Source organism: Elgaria multicarinata, chromosome 6, assembly GCF_023053635.1.
Source record: "Elgaria multicarinata webbii isolate HBS135686 ecotype San Diego chromosome 6, rElgMul1.1.pri, whole genome shotgun sequence".
Lineage (NCBI taxonomy): Eukaryota > Metazoa > Chordata > Lepidosauria > Squamata > Anguidae > Elgaria > Elgaria multicarinata.
The window spans coordinates 81,500,605-81,522,152 of record NC_086176.1 but is presented as its reverse complement, the minus strand read 5'-3'; the positions used below and the strand labels follow the sequence as shown (position 1 = coordinate 81,522,152).

The window sequence follows — 21,548 nt, the reverse complement described above, 5'->3', positions numbered from 1 at the left end:
GATAAGATATTAAAACATCAGAAATGAAGATTTGCTGAAAAATATTAATTTGCCTGTCTTACCCCTCAGAAAATTGAAAAGGGCAAAAAATATGCTTAAAATAAAGTTATATAAACTCTAGATGGCTGTTGTATCCATCTGTGAACATTCACTAGCCAGGGGGTAGGTCGTATAGTGACAAAGAAGTCTGGAAGGAGATAGGAGAACAGGAGATGATGGACCAGGAGGTGAGAGAAAAGGATACAAATGTGAGGACAAGAGCCTGAGAGGTGTAGAAGAAGCAACTGATAAAAAAGAAAGGGCGGCTGAGGGGAAATTGGATGAACAAAGATGGCTGGTACTCAGGGGACTTGGAGAGCAGAAGAAGCAAAGTTTCTGAAAATTCTGTTTTATTGTGAGTATTCTCATCAGAGACAATGGTTGGTGGTATACAATATATGAAATTCACCATCATTCACTGACCACTGACTTAGATGGCTTTAAAAATTTAGTTTCATAAAAGGTGACATGTCTGCAGCTATTAGCAATGATAGATATGCAACCTTGATATTCAGAGGCCTCAATACCAGATGTTAGGGATACACAAGGGGAGGTAGTGTGTTGCCTTCATGCTTGTGGGCTTCCTGGAAGCACATGGCAGCAATAATTGGAAACAGAATGTAGGTCTAGATGCACTCTTGCTTTGATCTCACAGGGCTCTTATGTCCTTATTGTTGGAAATAGTATAGCCAATGGTCAGGATAATGGGAGCTGGAATTCAACATCCAGAGGGCAACAAGGTGCCCACACCTGGCAGAAAAGGTTGTGCAGTGGAGGTGTGGAAAGGTAAGGAGAGCAGTGTTTTCTAAGGCTGGGCAATGTTTGGCCTACAACCTCTACCACTGGCTATGCTGGATAGGGCTAATGGGAGTTGTAGGCAAAACATCTTTAGGGTTACAAGTTACCTACCTTAAATGCTTTCCAATAAAGTCTCTGGTTTGCCAGTTTCTGGTGAGTTGTATAATTCTGCTTAAATAATAATTAGCTTATTTAATTTATATGGCTACTAATCAACAAATTCTCAACAAATGCAATAAAGAAAGCAAGATACAATATCAAAAATACAATAATTGAAAACAGAAAATAGTTTCCTCTAAGAGTTCTATGGGAAACTCTTGCATTGTTGGATGGGAAAGGTTAAGAATTCAGAATAAGCTAAATGTATTAACTATTCTTTCCGATAGTAGTAGTTTGTACCTGTAAAAAGTGATTACAGTGATACTACTATTTATGTAACCAGGATCTTCTGTTTGGATTCCCTCCAGAATTCTGCCCATGGTTTTGGTGCAAAGTACTTAAAAACAATTCTTATTGCTGTCTATGTTAGTACTGTGAAAATACACTTTCCATGTTCCCTTTTTCTCAAAATGATACAAAGCATTGTGAAAATGTGGGGCCTTTCATTAAAAGAATTTTTGTGGATATTATGTGAGAAACTGCTGGACTACAGACCACGAAGAAAATGAAATTTCTGTTAACATTTCAGTCTATAAAAATCTAGAGATAGTTCCCCTGCCTTTTTATCACAGAAAGTGTGTAGAGGCACACCATCTCTTACATATGCTGGGATACCTTGAGCTTAGTCTAGTGTATATAACTAAAACTTGCAAGAGTTTGTGTGCATATCATGTTTCTTACTCTGGCTGGCTCATATCCAGAGTTAAGCACTTTTATGCCCTGCAGATTTCAATGGGAGGTATGACAATATGTGCTTAGTTCTCCCATTGAAATTGTGGGATTTAAAAGTGCTTAACTCTAGCTGGGTTATGTGTTACTACTTGAAGCAAACAGGACTATTCACAGCAAGTTTATGATAACAGTGTAAGTCAGCAGTGTAAGTCAGCACCCCGAAAGCACTACTTTTCCAGCTGCATTTCTCCATATGATATCACACAACATTCTAGAGACTCCACAGATTCTCAATTGTTGCTTTTGAAAAGACTGCAAAGGCCACAGTGCACATGCACAACACTGAATGTCACCCTTTTGATCTTGGTTCAAACATACAAATGCTAAATTATAAAATCTTGTAACAACGAAAACCGCTGCTTCTGAATACTGGCTTATAGATTTGATTTCAGGAGTCAAGATTTTTGAAAGTAACACCAATTTAATAATGCAGAATTAGCATGGTTTCCCACAACCCTTGATTGCAGCAAATTTAACTTTAAAAGCAACCCATTTACTTTCTAAACTTCCTTTTCTAAAACAAAACACTGCACACACACTAATGTGGCCAGAAAAATGGATGGAGTCAAGTTATAAATCAAACTTGAACTTTGGTCAAAAGATGTATATCAAAAGGACATACATCTATCCACATGTCTATGGCAAATCCTCTCATTACATGAGAAGCTTCCTTGCATATCTTACATAAAAAAGACAAAACAAATGTAGCTAGAAGTTGCTACACTATTACCTATTTCGGTGATAAAATATGAATACATACCTTAAGCACAAGGTAAGTCAACAAGTTCAGTAGTAGTGTTCAAAATGAACTAAGAAATGGGGAGAAAACCCAAATTCTTCTCCAGAAAGTCCACCTGACATTAGTAGAGCTCATAAATTAGCAAATGCAGCCTGAAATCTCAGAATGAAAGGTTAATTACCCCGATCAAATAGTCCCAATGAGTAGGGAGAGGCTCCAGTGTGCACAAGGAGTTCTATGTGAGCAAGTCTAGGAAATGTTCCATGTGCAACTGCATGAAGGGCATTCTTTAGTATTGCAACCTCTCTTCGAGCAGATCTCTACATGCACATCAGAGCAGCTGGGTCTGCATCACATTGAATAAAATGTGATATTAATCATAAACTGGAAAATGAAGTTTATTTAAGCTCAAAACTCAAGTTCTTTGATATTTTTTTTAAAAGTGTCACTTTCAAATTTGGATCAATGTGTATTTTCATCCCAAATGTTAGCTAATTTAAAGAAAATTTAGAAGTTAACATACCAAGGGATCTTGCCTACGATTTAGCATTTACAAAAGTCATTCTTAAAAGTCCAATTAGACTAGATTTGAATAAGTGCTGAAGTTGTATCGACTTCTAATTAATTAAATCAAGAAATTACTTTTTTCTGGTAAACTTTTTGCAGCATTGACTCTTATCTTGGTGGCATTTTTGATGTTTAAATGTTGCATGCCAAATCTCCACATAAACATTTATGCATTTCTTTAAAATAGTAATCAGGGAACAAATTTATAATACATGAGCTTTAGCGAACTCAGGAAATGTCAGTGCAATATTTATTGGCTAAAATTTGTGATACCAAGGCAAAGGAAAAAATTGAAGTGTACAACTTCATAATAGGTCCCTTATCAAATTCACCACATACTTCCATAGCCCCACTTCATCCAGCATATTGGCATACAACCACAGTGGTGACATATGTATCAATAAGTATTAGTCAATCTTTTTGATGCAAACACTACATAATAGTTTCAATCTAGCCATAGTCATAACTAAAGATCCATTGCTCTCAGAGGGGCTTGGGGTCATTGGAAACACGAACCATGGTTTAGTATTACATGAACAAACCCTGTGCTCATGTGCTTACCCCTACTCCCCCCGTTTTTTGCTTGCTCCACTTATATTTCCTGGTTTGCAGGAAACCATAGTCGACCATTACATTCAAATTGGCAGACTACGGTTTGCACTTGCCTAGCAAACCACAATTGGAGTGAGGGAGAGTGTGTGAGCACAGGGCTTATTCCTGCACTACCAAACCATGGTTTGGTGTCACATGTGAACCAGCACTTAATCACTAACTAGCTAGATTGAGACCTGTATATTTAAATTAGCATCAAATACATTTCCTTTTAATAAAAAGCAGTTGGGAAAGGCTGTTCATTACAGATGTTAATGACAACTCAACAAGTTGTCTTTTGGATACCAGTTCTGCTGGCTCCATTGCTTTTACTAGGACCTGGTGGACAAATGTGAAGAGATTTGGGATACACACCAACTCGGGCCAGGATAGTGACATCCAGAAGTTCAGCTGATGACCGTAGAACGAGCTACAAGGCAACAGCTAACCGAGTTCCAAGTATAAATTTGGCAATTTATATTGCACAGAAGTGAATGCTGGAGGGAACTATGGTAAGTATTTGCTTTTAAGCAGCAATCTCTTCAGATTGTGGCTGAAGCATATAATTGGCAAGTGCTAGCTGAAGGAAAGCTGTAAATTATACCACCTTTTATGAACATGAAAAACAGTTCAATAGGAAGAGAAAAAAGATACACATCATACTAACTCTTACAAAGCAAAACCTTTACACTCATATTCAGCAGTCTCTATAGAGCTACCAAAAGTTATCAGCACCTCTACTTCTGCTATTCTCTGTCTATCACTCTTGATACCCCATTTGCATCAGGTATTTAAGCAGTATTCATATAAGTATGGTTCACATTAGAAAATAAACTCAACTTTATCATTGCCTTTGAAAGATAGGTCATACTTCACTATTCTAACTAGTTCTGGAGGATTCCTAGAGAGGCACAAACATGAATTCATGTGATTTTTCACGAAGAATTTAGGAGTAGGATTCAGAAGGAAGGTGTTATTTTAACCATACATCATCCTTTAACAAACAAAATCCAGTTACTGTGTGAGAGTTTCCATATTTTAGCCTGTGCTGGAATAACTCCAACTCCTAGGACAGTTGGAGTTAACTCCAACTCCTAGGACAGTTACACGTTAATTGGCCCTGACACAAACATCATTCTCTAGGGGAAACACCTTAGCATTAAGGCATGTATAGGACTATGAGACATACAGTATGCATGGATGTTTAGCATGCTAGGAGAAAAAAAATCAATGCTTGGAATTCAATCACCTATTTAAATTTTGTCCTCTATATTACCAGCCTCAATGAACAACTTATTAGAAAGTATAAACAACCCAAACAAAAATACAATTTATAGGTAGTAATGTCTCAGATGTTATGTGGCTCGCTGGAAATATGTGTCCTTCACAGGCTCATTGATCCAGTGGAGCTTCCATGAACAGAAGGGTGAAGAGAGGTCATTTTTGCAAATTTCTATTTTCTTGCAATCAATTGTTCCAGAGGATCCCCAAGAATCTGGAGCAGATTTCTTTTGGTGGGGGCACAGGTGGCTGCATAGAGAAAGGGGAATCAATGGAAATCCCCTCCTCCACTTTTTCCGTTCATGGAAACTTCCGTCAAAGAAAGGATAGCATTGGATACAAGTTAACATTACTATCTTGCTCCAAGTGCTCAATAAGGAGAAGAGGAAGATTTTTAAAAAATGTATTTTTCATTTCTAAGGAGTCACAGATTTGATTCTGCAAAACTGTAAGCAGATGTGACTTTACACATTCTAAATTGTTTACTCAGTTCTGCAAGGCTAACGTAGTATAAAAGAGTAGTAATAACAACACAACTTAAATAAAGATCTTCCTTTCTCTTTAAATTCAAATGACCACCACCATGCACTGCTCCTTATTCAAATGCTTTGAAATACAATTTCAGTGAGAGGTGCACTGGACAGATTGGAAATAAATTTCACAATGAGCTCAAGTAGAAGCAAATCTTCTAAGGCAATAGTTCACCTTACACATTCAGCAGAATGAATGGTAAGGAGATGTTCAGATAATGGAAGTTACCTGCAGAAAAAATAAGATTTTGATTTGAGAACATACTGCAAAATTGGAAGTAAAATAGGAATACATGTAAAATAGTTCATTAATTGCCAAAAAGTGGGTAGGGTGAATGTGCTGTCACACTTTTCCCACATAAGGATATCTTTAAATTCCTCAGTCATCTTGGACTGCAAGAGATACAATACTGGGAGAAATTAGACTATATGCCCTAATAAATTTGTTGGTCTTTCAGATGCTACGGGACTCTTTGTATTTATATTTAAATGAAATAATGCTAATTATTTGTATGGCCTTAGAAACAAAGATGTCAGATGGAATTACAGATAATAGGAAATTAGATGGAGAAGGGGAGAGATTGATTAGTAGGGCCAGTGAGTATATATCTGCGGAAAAGGATAAGCTGATCAGTGTTTAACTCGTTACAGATAATTGGGGGGTTAGGGTTTAAGTAGCCTTGATAGATAGTGGTGGATTGCTAGAAAAGCATGCCTCAGCAATAGAATCTAGAGCTTTTTAAATTAATTACTACTCCTATGGAAGATCATAGTGAATAAATTTTATTTTTTCCAAAGGCAGAAAGACAACCTGCCACATTTATTGCTGGATGCTACAGCAATCAAACCAGAGCTCAACACAGCAATGTTGTATTTCTCTGCATAGATCAAGAAGTTGATAAAAACTTAGACTTCCCTTGAAAACAAATATTGAAGGATTTGCATTCTGATCCTCAACAATTTACCTAAAAGTAAATCTAAATTATATCAGTGGAGATTACAACTATACAAGTATGTTTAGGATCGCAGTATTAGGCATATATAAAGAAACGGGCAAAGTACGCCACGCCCCCTGCAACACATTCTTTTCTCTCACTTTTTAGAAAGGCAGTGGACAAGTTTAACTTGCTCAATGAAAGTAATGCATTTCTTTTGTTTCTTGAAATAGTGTAGTTTTCAACTCACATGGTTATTGGTATCAAACACAACTTTATGAGAGCCCTCTTATAAGCAGTTTTATTCCTATCCATTATGGCAGACAACAAAAAACAGAACTTATCTGAGATCTTCTTAAAAAAATAACTTACAAAGCAGTGATATACACAGCACAAAACAGTTCAGATGGGGAGAGGGAAGCAGTTCTTTTAGTAGTTAAAATGTAAACGTGAAAAAAGATGGAATAAAAGTCCCTATTTCTTATTTCTACTTAAGATGTCACGTGAAAATATTTTACAACGTCCTGCAGGTCTATATATGTATGTGCGCATATCTATGTCTCTGTAACACACACATACATACACCTATCCCTACATATACATACACAGATAACTGTTTGCAGTTCAGTCTTGGGCAGCTCTGATACGCCACATTATAAGATGGTGAAATCAGATCAGGACCCACTTTCTTCACAAAACTGGAAAGATGGTTGGGGGAAAATGGTGGGTCCAACTGTGGCAGAGATCTTTTCTGTACACAGGGATGAGTATTTTTTCTTCTTTAGTAGCTCTCTGGAGAGGGCCAACTCAGTGCAGCCTTCACGAAGGGACTTGGTAATGGATCACACACTCATTGTCATGCTGGGGGAGTACTGAAAAATAGGAATTCACATTTTAGTAGCAATTAATTCACCAAGCTACTATTAGTGAGCTTGAATGTAAATCTCTTATGACCCCAATCACAATTTAATGTGACGTACATCTGTGTATTTCTAGAGTTGCAATGAACACAGCTATCAATGGAATATGCAGATAATATATTTTCTACCTACCATAATTTCAAATGCCATATAAACAGTTCCAGATAAGACAAACACTATGTTACAATAGGGATATATTAGGCAAAACACAAATACCAAGGTGACAATTTTGTGGATGTAGGAATTCCTTAAAAAAGTGATCTAGTATAAAACATGTATGTTAGCAAAGAAACTGTCCCTGGGTCTTGAGTGTTGATTATAAGAATCAGAGTTTTGATTCTCCCTGTTCCCTTCATGCTTAATCTGATGAGCATATATTTTACGGAAAAATGACTTTAGCTTTTTTTTGGCATTTTGTTAGCTTCTTTTATGATGTCAATCTTGAAAGACTACCTATATTCATTTGACCTTATTTCAGAAACATTACATAAGGTAGACTAGCAGTTCACAATTAAAACCATAAAATATAGCAGATAAAAACATATAGAGCTTCAAAAGTTTAAAAATACTGTGTAAAACCAAAATAAACCCAGCAGCAGTTACAGCCCAGAGAAAGCCTATGTGAAAAGATGTGATTTAGAAAGTATTTAAAGCATGTTACATTTTCTGCCTCCCAAACTGCATGAGAGAGGGATTTCCAGATGGTGGGTGCTGCTACAGAGAAGGCCTGCCATCGAAGTTCTTCATGGTGACATTCCGTTCATTTTGGAATGACCAGGAAGACCCCCAATGAAGATTTAAAATGTCATCTGGGTGTATATAAGGGAAGGCAGTTTGCTGGGTATCCTGGTCCCAAGTTGTTTAGGGCTTTATAGGATAATAACATAAGCTTGCATGTGGCTTGGCAGCTAATAGGCAGCCAGTACAGTTCTTTTAACACAAGTTTTATATGAGCATAGCTAGGTGTCCTTAGCTGCCACATTCTGCACTAGCTGCTGCTTCCAAACCACACACATGTGTAGCCCCACATAGAGTGCATTACAGTAGTCTAATTGTGAGGTTACCAGTGCATGGATCACCATGGCTAGGCTATCTCTGTCCAGGAACAGGAGGATTATTATTATTATTATTATTTATTTATATAGCACCATCGATGTATGGTAATGGGTGCTCTGGGCCACCTGAGCCTGCGGTGACAAACATGGATCCAGGAGCACTCCCAAACTATTTGCATCACTGGACACTGCCATCCTTAATTACAATGCTAAAATTAATTTAATTTAATTGCTACGTGAATTGAAATGCCACATCAGATCCTGTCCATAGTTTTAAGCAGAACTCTTGGTGGAAGATGTTGTTTCTGTGTATACTGTCTGTTTGTGTGTTTTTATGTAAGTGGTGTATACTGTATTTTAATGTTGTTGTTGTTGTTATTGTTATTTCTGGATGTCCTTTCTCAAAACTGATTTCAATAATTAATGCACTAATAGTAACTGAGAAACAGTATGCCAATAGGTTAATAAATTGATAAATTTTGATAGCAATTTAGAGGATGGTGTAAAAACTTTTATTTAATTGGATTGATCTTGCCTCATCTCAAAGACTCAGAGAGATTTTCAATGATTAAAAAGCCAGGGGTAGGATCAAATTGAAGAATGATAAAAAAATAAATCTTGTCTTCTCCTCCCCTGCTTAATTTGCAGGTAATTTGTACTGCAAGACAAAGATCCTTAAAACCAACTAAGGGTACAATTCTATGCTTGTTTAGACAGAAAAAAAAGTCCTACAACTCCCAGAAAGCCAGCCAAGCAGATCAAGTTCTTCTCTAGCATAAGTAGTTCAGATTGTTGGTTCCAACAGCCTTTAATTTCAATTGAGCAAACAGCTGATAGAGCTACTGGTTGGTCATCCTTTTCTTTCTTTTTAGAATGAAGTATGCATAAAATCTAGCCTTAAAGTATCAAGCGCAAGCATATTTTGAAAGAGCATGGAAATATGACCTTGCTAACTTCAGCTTAATGTTTTTTTGTGAATGAACACTAGAGGGCATCTCTGTTTATCATGACCCAAATAAAAACAAAAAATGTGCACAGAAAATGATTTTCATTCCATTGTCTGGGAACTACGTTTTGTCAGTTGTTTTATATAGCTGCTTTAATGTCCTTGGGCTAAAGGTTCTCTGCAAAATTTCTAGTGGTTTATTGTCAGAAGGCATTTCAAACAATGGACCTAAACTCAATTTTTGTACCCCTCTCAATTTGGGACTATAACTTTTTGCCACATGTTGGGCCAAGAGAACTCAAAATAACTAGAAGAGATACACAGTGCAATGTAATAATTATACAAATATGAAACATGTATGAATATGGAATGATCTCCCTGACGAGGCTCGCCTGGCGCCAACATTGTTATCTTTTTGGTGCCAGGTTAAAACCTTCCTCTTCTCCAAGGCATTTAACAACTTATGCTGAGTTTGTTTGTTTTTAACATTCCCCAGAATAGCTGTTTTTATAAGGATACTGTGTTTATGCTTTTTATGTTTTCAAACTTTGTATAATTGTTTTAATGATTACTGTGTTTAACTTTTGTAAGCCACCCAGAGAACTTCGGCTATGGGGCAGTATATAAATGAAATAAATATGTATATAAAAAAGTTTTTCTCAGATGTAACCTACAGATAAAATTCTTTATGGATTCCTACATTTTGGCCCATCTAATACATGTGCATATTTTAAACCATTTCTTTCTACTTGTTGCACAGTATCTGCTTATAGGCTAATAGGCCACATCTTGATTGAGGTAATATTTCTAGGGTAAATATTACCCATCTCCTGTTGCATATCAGTGCTCGTATTCATTTTCACACATAGTATACAGAGAGCAAATGTGTATTAAATATTATTTTAAAATAAATGAAAACTGTGTATGATTTTATGAGAAAATAGCATTACTTGCCCCAACGGCAACGTTACAGAGAAAATTGGAAATACATACACACAAGTAGTATGTGCAAAAAGAAGCATATATTACAAAGTTACAGTTCATGTTAGGAACTCAAGGGAAGTTTATTTTAATTTACAACCATATAGGAACAGGAAGAAATATGAAAAAAAAAACCAAATTATCAACTGTTAAATAATTAGGTCCAAAGGAAAATACACACACACACACACACACACACACACACACACACACACACACACAGAGTGTTTTTAATTATATCATTTTAGTATTGTAAGATGCTTTGCGGAATAGGGGATAAAAATGAAAGTAAAAATATTTATTACTATTAAATTCTACTCTTAAATTATTTATTAGATGTATATTTCACCTTTCTTGCTTGTTATTCAAGGCAGCATACACAGGCTCAGTTCAGACAACATGTTAGTCAATGCAGTGTGAAAACTCCACTCAATTGTTGAGTTTTTAGGAGGTACTCCCCACACAATATGTTCTAACCCCACTGTTGTGTGACTTTTGGCTACCATGGAGTTGAGTAAAAGTCAATGTGACATTTGATTGACAGTTCTTCCACCCTTTCTCCTCCCCCAGTCCTCCCGATGGTATCCTATCAGCAATTGCTGTGAAAAATCAATCCCAGCAACACTCCTAGAGCAGCACTCCCTTGTATCACTGCTCTTGCCAGAGAACTCTGTAGCCAGTGGGAAAAGTCAACTCAACGTAACAGAAAACTCCACATAGTCTGCCACACACCACTCAACACAATGGTTGTGCAAGAACTCTCCTCTGCACAGCATTGATATTCTGCATGGAGTGTTTCCCCAAAAAAAACCCCTCCATGGTTATGTTGTCCCACTGTTGAGGGGGGTAATCTTCCCCCAAGCCATTTTTGGCCAGAGACTTCCGAACCCCACCCGCATTCAGGTCAATGGAGTATTCCAGGTAGCCTTGGCAGGTGGTACTATGGCTGCGGGTGCTGTGCTGCTGACTCCGCAGATCTCTTGGTCGTAGATTAGAGAAAGTGTAACATGAGTATTTAACTTGATTTTAGTTTTTATGAATTCAAGATAGTACTTTTAATTCGTCCTTTATAATAATTTCAGGAAACCTTTTAATTTTAGAGAGTGTATGCTCTCTCATACTCTTATTATAATAGTGTCCATTCTGATCGTGAACATCATCTGATTCATTCAAGGTATCATAAAATGCAGCATATCTAAATATTTTTACAAGTACATCCAAAAGTGACATGCAGTGAAATTCACCAAGATATTACCAAACATCTTGTATAAAGAATGCCTTTTGCTATGCTTTAACTTATGTAACTTGATAAAAAAAATGATCAAGATTTTATATGGAAAACTTGAAAAAGGTTTTAGAATATTCTACTTCTGTGGTGGTGATGCCTCTGTTACTAGCAGAATTTGAAGAACATAAAAACCTGTTTAATTAAGAACTGTGCATGAGTTGCCACTGATAACTTTAATAATAAAAAAAATACCATTTCAGTTTGCTGCTGTCTTCAAATATGTATTTACCTTCTGACAGATCAGAGACATAGAATGACACTGATGCGCCTCTCATAACACTGAATATTATTTTCATGTTGTATGGGCCATTAAAAACATATGGCTGGATTCAGACTTAGTCATAGTTAGACTACGAGTTTCCTCTAAGTATGACTATGTCTGGATCCTATCCTTAAAATCTATCTAGGGAGCTTGAGGGCTCTCCCACACTAGAGGCATTCAAGAAGCAGCTGTTCAACCATCTGTCAGGTATGCTTTAGGGTGGATTCCTGCATTGAGCATGTGTGTGTGTGTGTGTGTGTGTGTTTGGACTTGATGGCCTTATAGGCCCCTTCCAACTCTACTATTCTGTGATTCTATGTAAGTATTTTGTTTAGATAAGGGAAGAGGTGGCAAAGATATGGCTGATGGCAGGTTCAGTGGATAAATGCTGGTGTATAGTATGCACTAGACCTATGTTCCATAAAACAATTGTATCTGTAAACAAAATCTGAAAAACAATATTTTTCACGTTATATACATTTTTATGGTTTAGTCTGCATTCTTGCATGATGGTTCCACTATTTCATTATATTATGAATCTCTTCTAATCTTTATAGTCTTCATAACCCCAAATTAGGCAAAGTATGTGAAAGTTATAGCCCCAAATTCCTAACCCAGAAGGGAACACATATCAGTTTTAGGTCTGTTTCTTTAACTGAGGAAAAACTTGCAAAGAACATTTAGCCCAAGGGCTATTGGCTAAATCTATTGAGAAAAAAGTTCCCAGATGGTGAAACAATACATGACAATAATAAATCTCACACAATGGCTAAAAACTCCCAGGTCTTTGGAAAATAATAAATGTCTTGACAGTCAGACTCTGGATTCTCTTCAGAAAAATATATGCAGTTAGGGTGGCCAGGAATCTTTTTTCATTCCAGACTGCCTGATATTCCCAGGGCTGCCTAGGACAATGCCCCCTTTCTCTGAACATCTTGTAAAATTTCAAGAAACCAGATGTTATGGGGGGGATCTTCCCAAGTTCTTACGTGACACAAGTTGGCCAGTGACTGACGATGGGTCTTCCCTCCTATCTTTTTATTTTATTTATTTGTTTTTCTGTACAGTCTCACTGCGAATGGAAGCAAGGGTACATCATCTCACATAATCATTTCCAATTTCTAGGGGCATTTGGAGCTTAATGCACAACATGGTAACAGCTCAATTCCCTACTTGCCTTTTAGATTTGGATTAATTAAATAATAAAGACAGTCACCCCCATAGTAAGAACTCCCTCCTATTGTAGGCCATGGACTGAAGTTCAACTGGAGTGAGATACAAATTAACTGAGGAATTTATTTGATCTGACAGTGGCATGCAAATTAATTAAATAATTTAATTGGGGGTTTTGAGATATGAAATTAATTAGTTTCCTTTCTGTTAAATTTACATTCTATTATATCTAAATTTGCATCTATACAAACAAATAAGCATATGCAGATTTTATGCAAATTGTGCCCTCTTTTATCCTTCTTTAAATCTTCAGAATGTGTATGATATATTATCATACTGAATGAAGGCATATATTTGGCAATTATCTATCTTACACACAGAGACACATAGTGGATAAATTTGATTTAACAATAAGATGAGCAAATATGCATTTGAAACCCTATAGGGGAAAAGCTGTTGGAAGGGGAGGAGACTTGGAAAAGGGATTTCATGGTTGAGGAAAGAGCCAGGCATCCTCTCTCACTGCTATTTCTCCAATTCCAATTTACAGAATTAGTGTTTTCTCTTTAAAAAGTGTCATGTAGGTAATGTGTTTGCAAGTAATGGCTAATGTTGCCCGTAAACTCAAATTGTGAAAAAGCTGACGTAGTTATCTCTTTTTTTGTAAACTGAAAAACAGAGGAAATTACAGAGCAATCTTATACACGTTTGCTCAGAAATAATTCCTACTGTGTTCAATGAGCTTACTCCCTAGTAAGTGTGTTTAGGATTGCAGCCTTATCATCATGTTTGCTGTGATGGCAAATATGAATAAGATTATAAAGCACATGGAAGTGTTGCATAAAAATGATATTTCTTAATAGTATTATGATCAATAACAATGGAGAAAGTCCTTTTACAACTTCATTGGCTGCCAGTCCAGGTCCGGGCCCGATTCAAAGTGCTGGTATTGACATTTAAAGCCCTAAACGGTTTGGGGCCAGGTTATTTGAAGGAACGCCTCCTCCCATATGTACCTACCCGGACCTTAAGATCATCTACAGGGGCCCTTCTCCGTGAGCCCCTGCCAAAGGAAGTGAGGCAGGTGGCTACTAGGAGGAGGGCTTTCTCCGCTGTGGCACCCCGGTTGTGGAATCAGCTCCCCAGAGAGGTCCGCCTGGCGCCTACACTGTACTCCTTTTGTCGCCAGCTGAAGACCTTTTTATTCACTCAGTATTTTAACACTTAATTTTAACTTAAGTTTAAATTTTACTGTTTTAACTCTGTATTTTAATCTTATATTAATTTTGCTGTGTGGTTTTATTCTGGTTGTGCTTTTTATACTGTATTTTGTATTTGTGCTTTTAACCTGTTGGTTGTTTTATCATGGTTTTAATTTTTGTGAACCGCCCAGAGAGCTTCGGCTATTGGGCGGTATAAAAATGTAATAAATAGATAAATAAATAAAAGCCAGACAGGTTGTACATGGATGTGGTAAATGATTAGGTTTGAAATTATAACTTGGAACTGAACATTGGTTGCAGATGTGAAAGTTGTTAAGTAGCAAATATAAAAACACAGTACTTACACTTTCACTCTGAAAAGGATTTAGAAAGTTTCCCCCCATTTCACCATCATCTCGAGGGGTCCCGGGCTGATTGCTCATGCTCATATTACTGGGAGAGTTCTATTTGAACAGAACAGGAGAGTCAACAGTATATGCTTAAACTCATTTGTGAATGTTTCAGAACAACCTCTAACATGTCATAATGAAAATATAAATCCCAGCAGCATTGCAACACTGCACTTTTACCTCAAACCTCAAGGGTGATCCAAATGCAGAAATAGGCTTCCAAGCATGGGTTATCCTATGTTTGCTACCATGTACACAGAGGAATACCATATAGGAAGAAAAGTCCTGCCCCTAGAACCCACATGTGCTTATGCACACGCACAGTGCACCATTAATGGATGACTATCAACCCGGACAACACCAATCACCCATATATTTGTGTGTGTGTGTGTGCACATCATATCACATCAATGATATACATGCATACCTTTTGTAGTATGCAACTGGACAGGCCCAAACATTTTCCATATCATGAAATTAACCTTTATCTCAGGTTAGGATTTTACATGGTAGTAGCATAGGCCTCTGAAATAAGATACCTCTGGCTATGAACCAAAACTATGAATGCCCCCTTACAAAAGCTTCTGAACCCACCTCCAGGCTGTGTAGAAGGAGAGAGGGGCGTATGTGAGCCTGAGGCTCAGGGCAGCTTGTTCATATTGTGCACATCATACTAAGTCAAAGTCATAACTCAACAACAAATTGTGGGTGATGACTATGACTTGTCAGGGGAGAGACAAGCCAGAGTTCCTGGTTCACACATCATGCTAAACATTTGATTAACCAGAAATCAAACAATCCGCCAAACTATGTGTGAGGGTTGGCCTTTCTCATTCCGCATCCCCTTGATTGCACTGTATCATGGCAGTAGCAGCAGCAATTTGCATTAAGGCAAGGAGAGACATTTGAATACCTTCCTGCCATTCCTGCTCGCATGATGAGTTTCATTAATTATATAACACCTGAATAGGTCTTGGGATGATCTATATATTTAGGTACAAATTTACTTCTGTGTCTCTACAGATCAATAATTCTAACAGTTATAAGGGTGTGAGGGAGCCTTTTTGTTTTTACTATTTTTAAATAATTGGGAGAAATAACTGGGATTCAGAAACCCTAGCCGATCGAACAAAAATCATCTAGCGACCTAGCAGCTAAACTTGATTTACTTTCTGCCTGCCCATTTATAGATTCTATCTCTGTGAATTGTGTCTTGCATGAGAAGAGAGTCTGATCAAGAGAGCAACTAGTGGAGGCAACATGGCACTCCCATGCACTGGTAACATGAGACAAGCTGCTTTTGGAACTTGGGAAAATTTAGAAAATAGTTTGTGAGATAGTAAATTGGTGGCAATGGTGGGGATATTGTGGTTTCAGGATAAGGCAAACATCTTTTTTGGATGTGGCAATCCCTTGGGAGGTTGTCTGGATCATGATGGCCTATGTTTGCATCATCAACCCTGAATATATGCAATTTAACCAATTATATTCTGATACAATCAGTCATTCACAAAATAGGATAAGGGATTAGAGCCCATCATTATATTCAGGGAAATCAATAAACAGATCTCTTTAACAGCTACTATGGATGATCAAGATTAGGTTTTACCCTCCTATAAATGATAATTTTGCTTACACAATGCCCTCAAAGTGTTGCTAATCAATAACTACTTCACCTTAAACTACATTTTTAAAAAGTGTTTAACAATTATAATAAATTTGTTTAGTGAAAAACAATACATTAAAAATCAAATGCATACTTACTTTGGAGATACTGTCCATGTCTCCTGAGCCTTAAATTAAAATGGATACTCAGTTTAGTCAGTTAAACATTTCAGCATTTTCCAAAAACTGAACACATTTTCTATTCTGCCACTATTAGTTTTAGGCATCTCACTCTTCCTTATCTAGGAGTGTTCACTTTCCTCTTCAGACTTTTATCTGAAGAGTGAGATCTAAGTGTACATGGCAAGACTGTCTTATTGACTAGGAATGTAGGATTTAAAAAAATACAAAAATACAGAGATCCTCCAGTCATTATACTATAATATTAAATTCTCAAATAGTAGGTCCTCCATGGATACAAACACAAACGTCTTCTGTTGCAAGAAAAAGTTCTAGTTTATGCGGTCCCAAAAAAGTACAGGGAGAGATTGCTTTATGAGATCTGAGATTTCTGTCTATGTTAGGGTAAAGATAAAGGAGAGGGACTTAAGGAGCATCCTAGATTTCCTAGTCAGTGTCTGCGGGACAGGGCTCTAAGATCAGAGCCAGGAAACTGCGCTTCGCCCCCCACCCCCTTGCAGCCAGCATGGAGAGAACTGTGCTGGCTGGTGTTAAGAGCTTGCAAATGAAAGCTCAAAGGAAGGGAAAAGGGTGGTTCCCAGGCAGGGGAGGAGACTGGGGCTAAAATGCAGAGCAGGAGGTGCAAGGTTTGGAGGCTTCTGAGTAGCCAGGGCGCATAACATAGGATTGCGTTCTTAATGGTTATAAAACCAGTTTTAATTTTTATGGCAGTTTAAATAGCACAGTGTTCAAATAATGTTTTTCAAATATCTGTAAGGGCTAAAAGAAGAGTTATTTTAAATTTAAAATCCATAGCAGAGGTTTTTTAAAGATGGTTTGTGTGTGTGTGTGTGTGTGTGTGTGTGTGTGTTTTAAATCACTGTAAACTCCTCAGAGAGCTATAGCTGAAAAGCGGCTAATAAGTATTCTAAAATAAAGAAACAAATATGGCTTTTTATAGTTGTCTATGACAATTTTGGACTAAAATGTTCTAGAGAAAATATCCAATTCTGACCTGAATGCTTCAAGTTCTTTAGTCTCTTGTGACACAGTTAAGCTTATCACCAACATCCTCATCTGAAATATTTGCTCTCATATTTCTGTCCTTAACACTGGTGTTAGTGTTCCTATTGAATAGGCATATCATATTTTGTGATGTAGCGCTCATGTAACAGTAAGTGCACAGATTGCTGAAGTTTTGTTGAAGACCTCTTGAAACAGACCGATTAGGTTCAGAAATCACGATAATCCGTAATGGATTAATTATGCCATCATGGATTAATGTGTCGTCCTGTGGGAATAACCCACTCTGATAAAACATGGTCTGCAGAGTGGGTTATTGTGTTGTGTGGCAGTCACCGTGGGTTATTTTAGCTGGCTACAGAGCTGTGTGGCAAGAGCAGTCAAAACAGCTTCCACTCTGCCCTTTGCTTGCTTACTGTTTAGGAACATGTTAACACGACCAAGCCATCAGTGTAGAGTAGACAAGCTACGAGGTTTGGTCCCAATCCTGCAAATACTCAAGGTGTTATTGGCATCTCCCCTGTTTCGGGGTACCTGGGATTTTGCTTCTCTGGAGTAAATGCAGAGGGATTTAATGGTGGACTGCGTGCCTCCTGACTAGGAAAGGCTGTGTGTGGAGTTTGGTCCTGATCCTGCAAACGTCCAAAGTTTTCTAGGCATCTCTCCCTTTTCGGGATTTTCCCTCCTTGGTGAGTTATCGTGCAGGGTTTAATGGTGGATCAGGTACCTCCTGACTGGGTGAGGCTGTGTATGAAATTTTGTCCCAATCCTGCAAACATCCAGTGCTTCAGAGGTGAAACAGCGCCACTGCTTAGGCATGAGGACTGCAGCAAGACAGAGGGGGTGAGCCAAATTACACATAGTAGCTTAATAACCTATTCACAGTAGCTTATGTGTTTACTCATGTGGCAGGGGGATTGTGGGCTATTAAGCTACTGTGAGTAGGTTATTAATCCATCATGGGCTATCGTGATGTCCAAATGCAGCCACTGGCTATCTATATTCAGCAACCATTGGGATTTGAGCTGTTACTCATTCTGACCCAATATTTGATGTAATTTTATTATATGTGCATCTTCTTAAAAGACACATATGTTTTCTTGACCTATTCGTTATCTCTAGTTCTTAATTTTTTGCTTTTGGTCATGATGTACTGCTAGCATAACAGTACGTGCTTGTTTGAGCTTTCATAACCACTGTGCTAGTGGTGGCTATTGTTTGATCCCCGCTCAGGGCAAAAGGGCGTCTAATTCATTTGCCATGAACAGGATACACAGTTTTGTTTGCCATCTATTTGTTGATCTGTTGTAGCTTCTCTAGCAAATAGGCATGTTATTTTAGATGAGTTCAAGGAAGAAGACACCACAAGTGAAACAGTAATGTGCATACAACCCTCCCCTCAGTTGCTAAATGGGAAGTTTTCCTCTCAGCTTAAATAGGCTTTGTCATTTTTTAAACATTTTGGTTTTGCATCTCAGCCCTGAGTTTTTTTTTATTCTAGGTTGAAGCATAGGTTATGCTTGATCCTCCTAAAATTATTCATGGCCATGGTTCTAAGAGCAAGGTGAAGTAAACACGTTGACTTAAAAAAGAGAAATGCCAAGGTTTCTAAACTTTTGGGAAAGTCACAGGTCTTTCATTTGTCAAGGGGACTTACTAAAAAATGCAAGGATGTTAGGGGTTTCTCCCCATGGACTTTTATAATAATTCTAAAGCAAATGCTGCTTAATATATAAAACATAAGTGGGTGAACCCAGTAGCCGAAGAGCCAAAATATATTCTTTGGATAGCTCTCAGCCTTTTGCTAGCAACTTGAGGATCTTAGTTTGAATTTTTATCTCTTCTGACTCCAGAGGAAAATGTGTAAATGTGATGGAAGAATTCAAAAAGAGGCTTTCTGAACAAGTTGCCCAGCAGACAATAAAAAGGTCAAGATCCTTACCTAATGATCCATTCATATGATGTGAATCCATTCCACCCAAACCACCCATAGGGCCATCAGACCCTGGTCCCATTGGAAACTGCAAAAAGTGAAAATGTATCATAGTACAAAATATACCAGTAAGTAATTAACATCAAAGGGAAAATATGGTAAAGAATATGCTGCATTGTACAACTCCTTAGATTGGAATAAGAATAGGAATAACAATCTTATTTCAGAATATTGGGCCAAACACTACTGGCGTTGTACTAAAGGTCACTTATGCTAGCAACGGTGTAATTTATGTTAGCGGTAGGTGTCACATTGGATACTGCCCACTGTTGCCAAAATTAGTAAATAGCTAGGAAATGATCTAAGCTGCAGATATGGACATGAGCAATATTTTTGTTAACATCATTGCCTTGATGCAGCAACTGCAAACACTTCTATATTAGTGAAAATTCAGTGAAGCAATGCTGGATGTGGCCCCTGTGTCTATAATTTATGTTCTACATGAAGGGAGAAGAGAAAGAAGATATATAACAAAAACTTTCTGTATTTCGGTGCTTACGGACAAGCTGCACAATTTAAATATATGTATTTATTTGTAATATTTACATTAGGTCTGTTAGGTCCAGGAGGTACTGCATTCATTAAAGTGTACATGTTGTCTCCGGAGTTGGTTGAATCTGAAACAAAAGGATTTTTAGAAGATCAAGCAGTTGCAGTGGGAAAGAATCAATGAATACAATGAACTGTTATTCAAAGAGGCACTCTGACAGTTCCAATAGTACAACAGAAGAACTCATTCCAGAATTACTTTCAGAGTGGACCTATGCATTATTGTAAAAACCAATAAATCAACTGGAGTATATTTTGCTTATAAGCAGCCCTTTGCTAGACTGATTGTGAGCCAGAATTTGTTGAGGTGCAAGTTTTAAAAGAAAAACGGGGGGGGGGGGGGGAATACTGCATAGGTACCAGCGGTGGTTTCCGTCATTTAATGTGGAAAATAATTGAACACAGACTGGAATCCAGATTACTCAGGCTAAAGGCTGCTAAAATCTGCTGGACCATATTGGCTTTATTTGCAGTTCATGATTAAGCACCCTTCTTTATGTAAAAAGAATGACAAGGGGAAATAAGATTGGTGCTCTCACAATGGAGGAACTGAAGAGGTAGAGGGAAATTGGTGATGACCTAATTAAAATCCACACACAATTTTGCACTGGGGATACCCCATGGGCTAATGTTGGGTTAATTAAGAGAGTTGTTTCTCCCTCCAACAAGCCATGCTGCCTGGGTTCAGACAGCATGACAAGCTGTGTCCGGGCAGATGATTAGGCAAATGACCCCTGCCATGCGCCACAGTTTAAGCCATGGTGATTGTGTTAACCAGGTCAGTCTAAGACGGAAGGAAATAATAATGGGACATCCTGGAATTGTAGTAAGGAAACAGGAGAGTTTACATGGTTTTTAGTGGACTTGCATTAAAGCTAAACGTTTTCAGGCAATGTTGTTAATTCAATAAAAACATATTGAAGGTTATTCTGACATTAGAGCTGAAGATAGTCTTACTATCATATGTTAAAGAAGGCATTCTGAGGGAATTAGGTGTTGCTGTTCCTAAATAATTTGTGTGAATTATTGGAAAACTAAGGATGTATCCAGATTGAGAGAATGGTTCATAAAACTAAAAAAATTACATCTAACATCTACGTAAATGAAGGGCATCCAAAACCTAACAGATTAGATAAGTATGGAAGTGATTCATAATGCTAAAATCATTGTTGAAATGCAAAGCAAAAAATATTTTTTATTTTGATTAATGCACCTTAATTTATTTTGCACCTTCACATTTTTGTTGTTGTGTAATGTTGTGTAAAAATGATGTATTACCATTATTTCTCTTAGTGTTTTTTTTAAAAAAATACTACTTTGCCCTTTCATCCGCTAGTTAAAGTTGGTTACCTGCTGGACTAGGCATGATGGGTGTTCCTGGTGGACCTCCACCTCCTGGTGGACCCTAAAATACAAAAAACAAACCAATAATTAATACACATGCACACACACAGAGTGAAGTCAAGAAAATTCAATAGGACATACATATTTTGTTTAATCATTCATTCCGTCTAACAGGGAGTTCAGAGAGTTGAGGGCTATCATGATGTTCTCCAAACTGTTGCCCTTAGGTGCAGTTCTACCCATAGA

General features: G+C 37.5%; 1 protein-coding gene across 8 annotated transcripts in view; it reads right to left on the bottom strand.

Moving 5' to 3' along the window:
* Nucleotides 1–6,196: 6,196 nt before the first annotated feature.
* SSBP2 (single stranded DNA binding protein 2) overlaps nt 6,197–21,548 on the bottom strand; it is a 146,129-nt gene continuing 130,777 nt past the window's right edge. For all 8 annotated transcript variants that reach the window (XM_063129655.1, XM_063129659.1, XM_063129660.1 and 5 more), the window contains 6 exons: nt 21,309–21,363; nt 19,956–20,026; nt 19,359–19,437; nt 16,373–16,401; nt 14,564–14,662; nt 6,197–7,243 (listed from right to left, as the gene is read on the bottom strand). In XM_063129655.1, the coding sequence (XP_062985725.1) occupies nt 7,214–7,243; nt 14,564–14,662; nt 16,373–16,401; nt 19,359–19,437; nt 19,956–20,026; nt 21,309–21,363 (363 nt within the window). In that variant the 3' untranslated portion in view covers nt 6,197–7,213. The remainder of the gene's footprint in view (nt 7,244–14,563; nt 14,663–16,372; nt 16,402–19,358; nt 19,438–19,955; nt 20,027–21,308; nt 21,364–21,548) is intronic.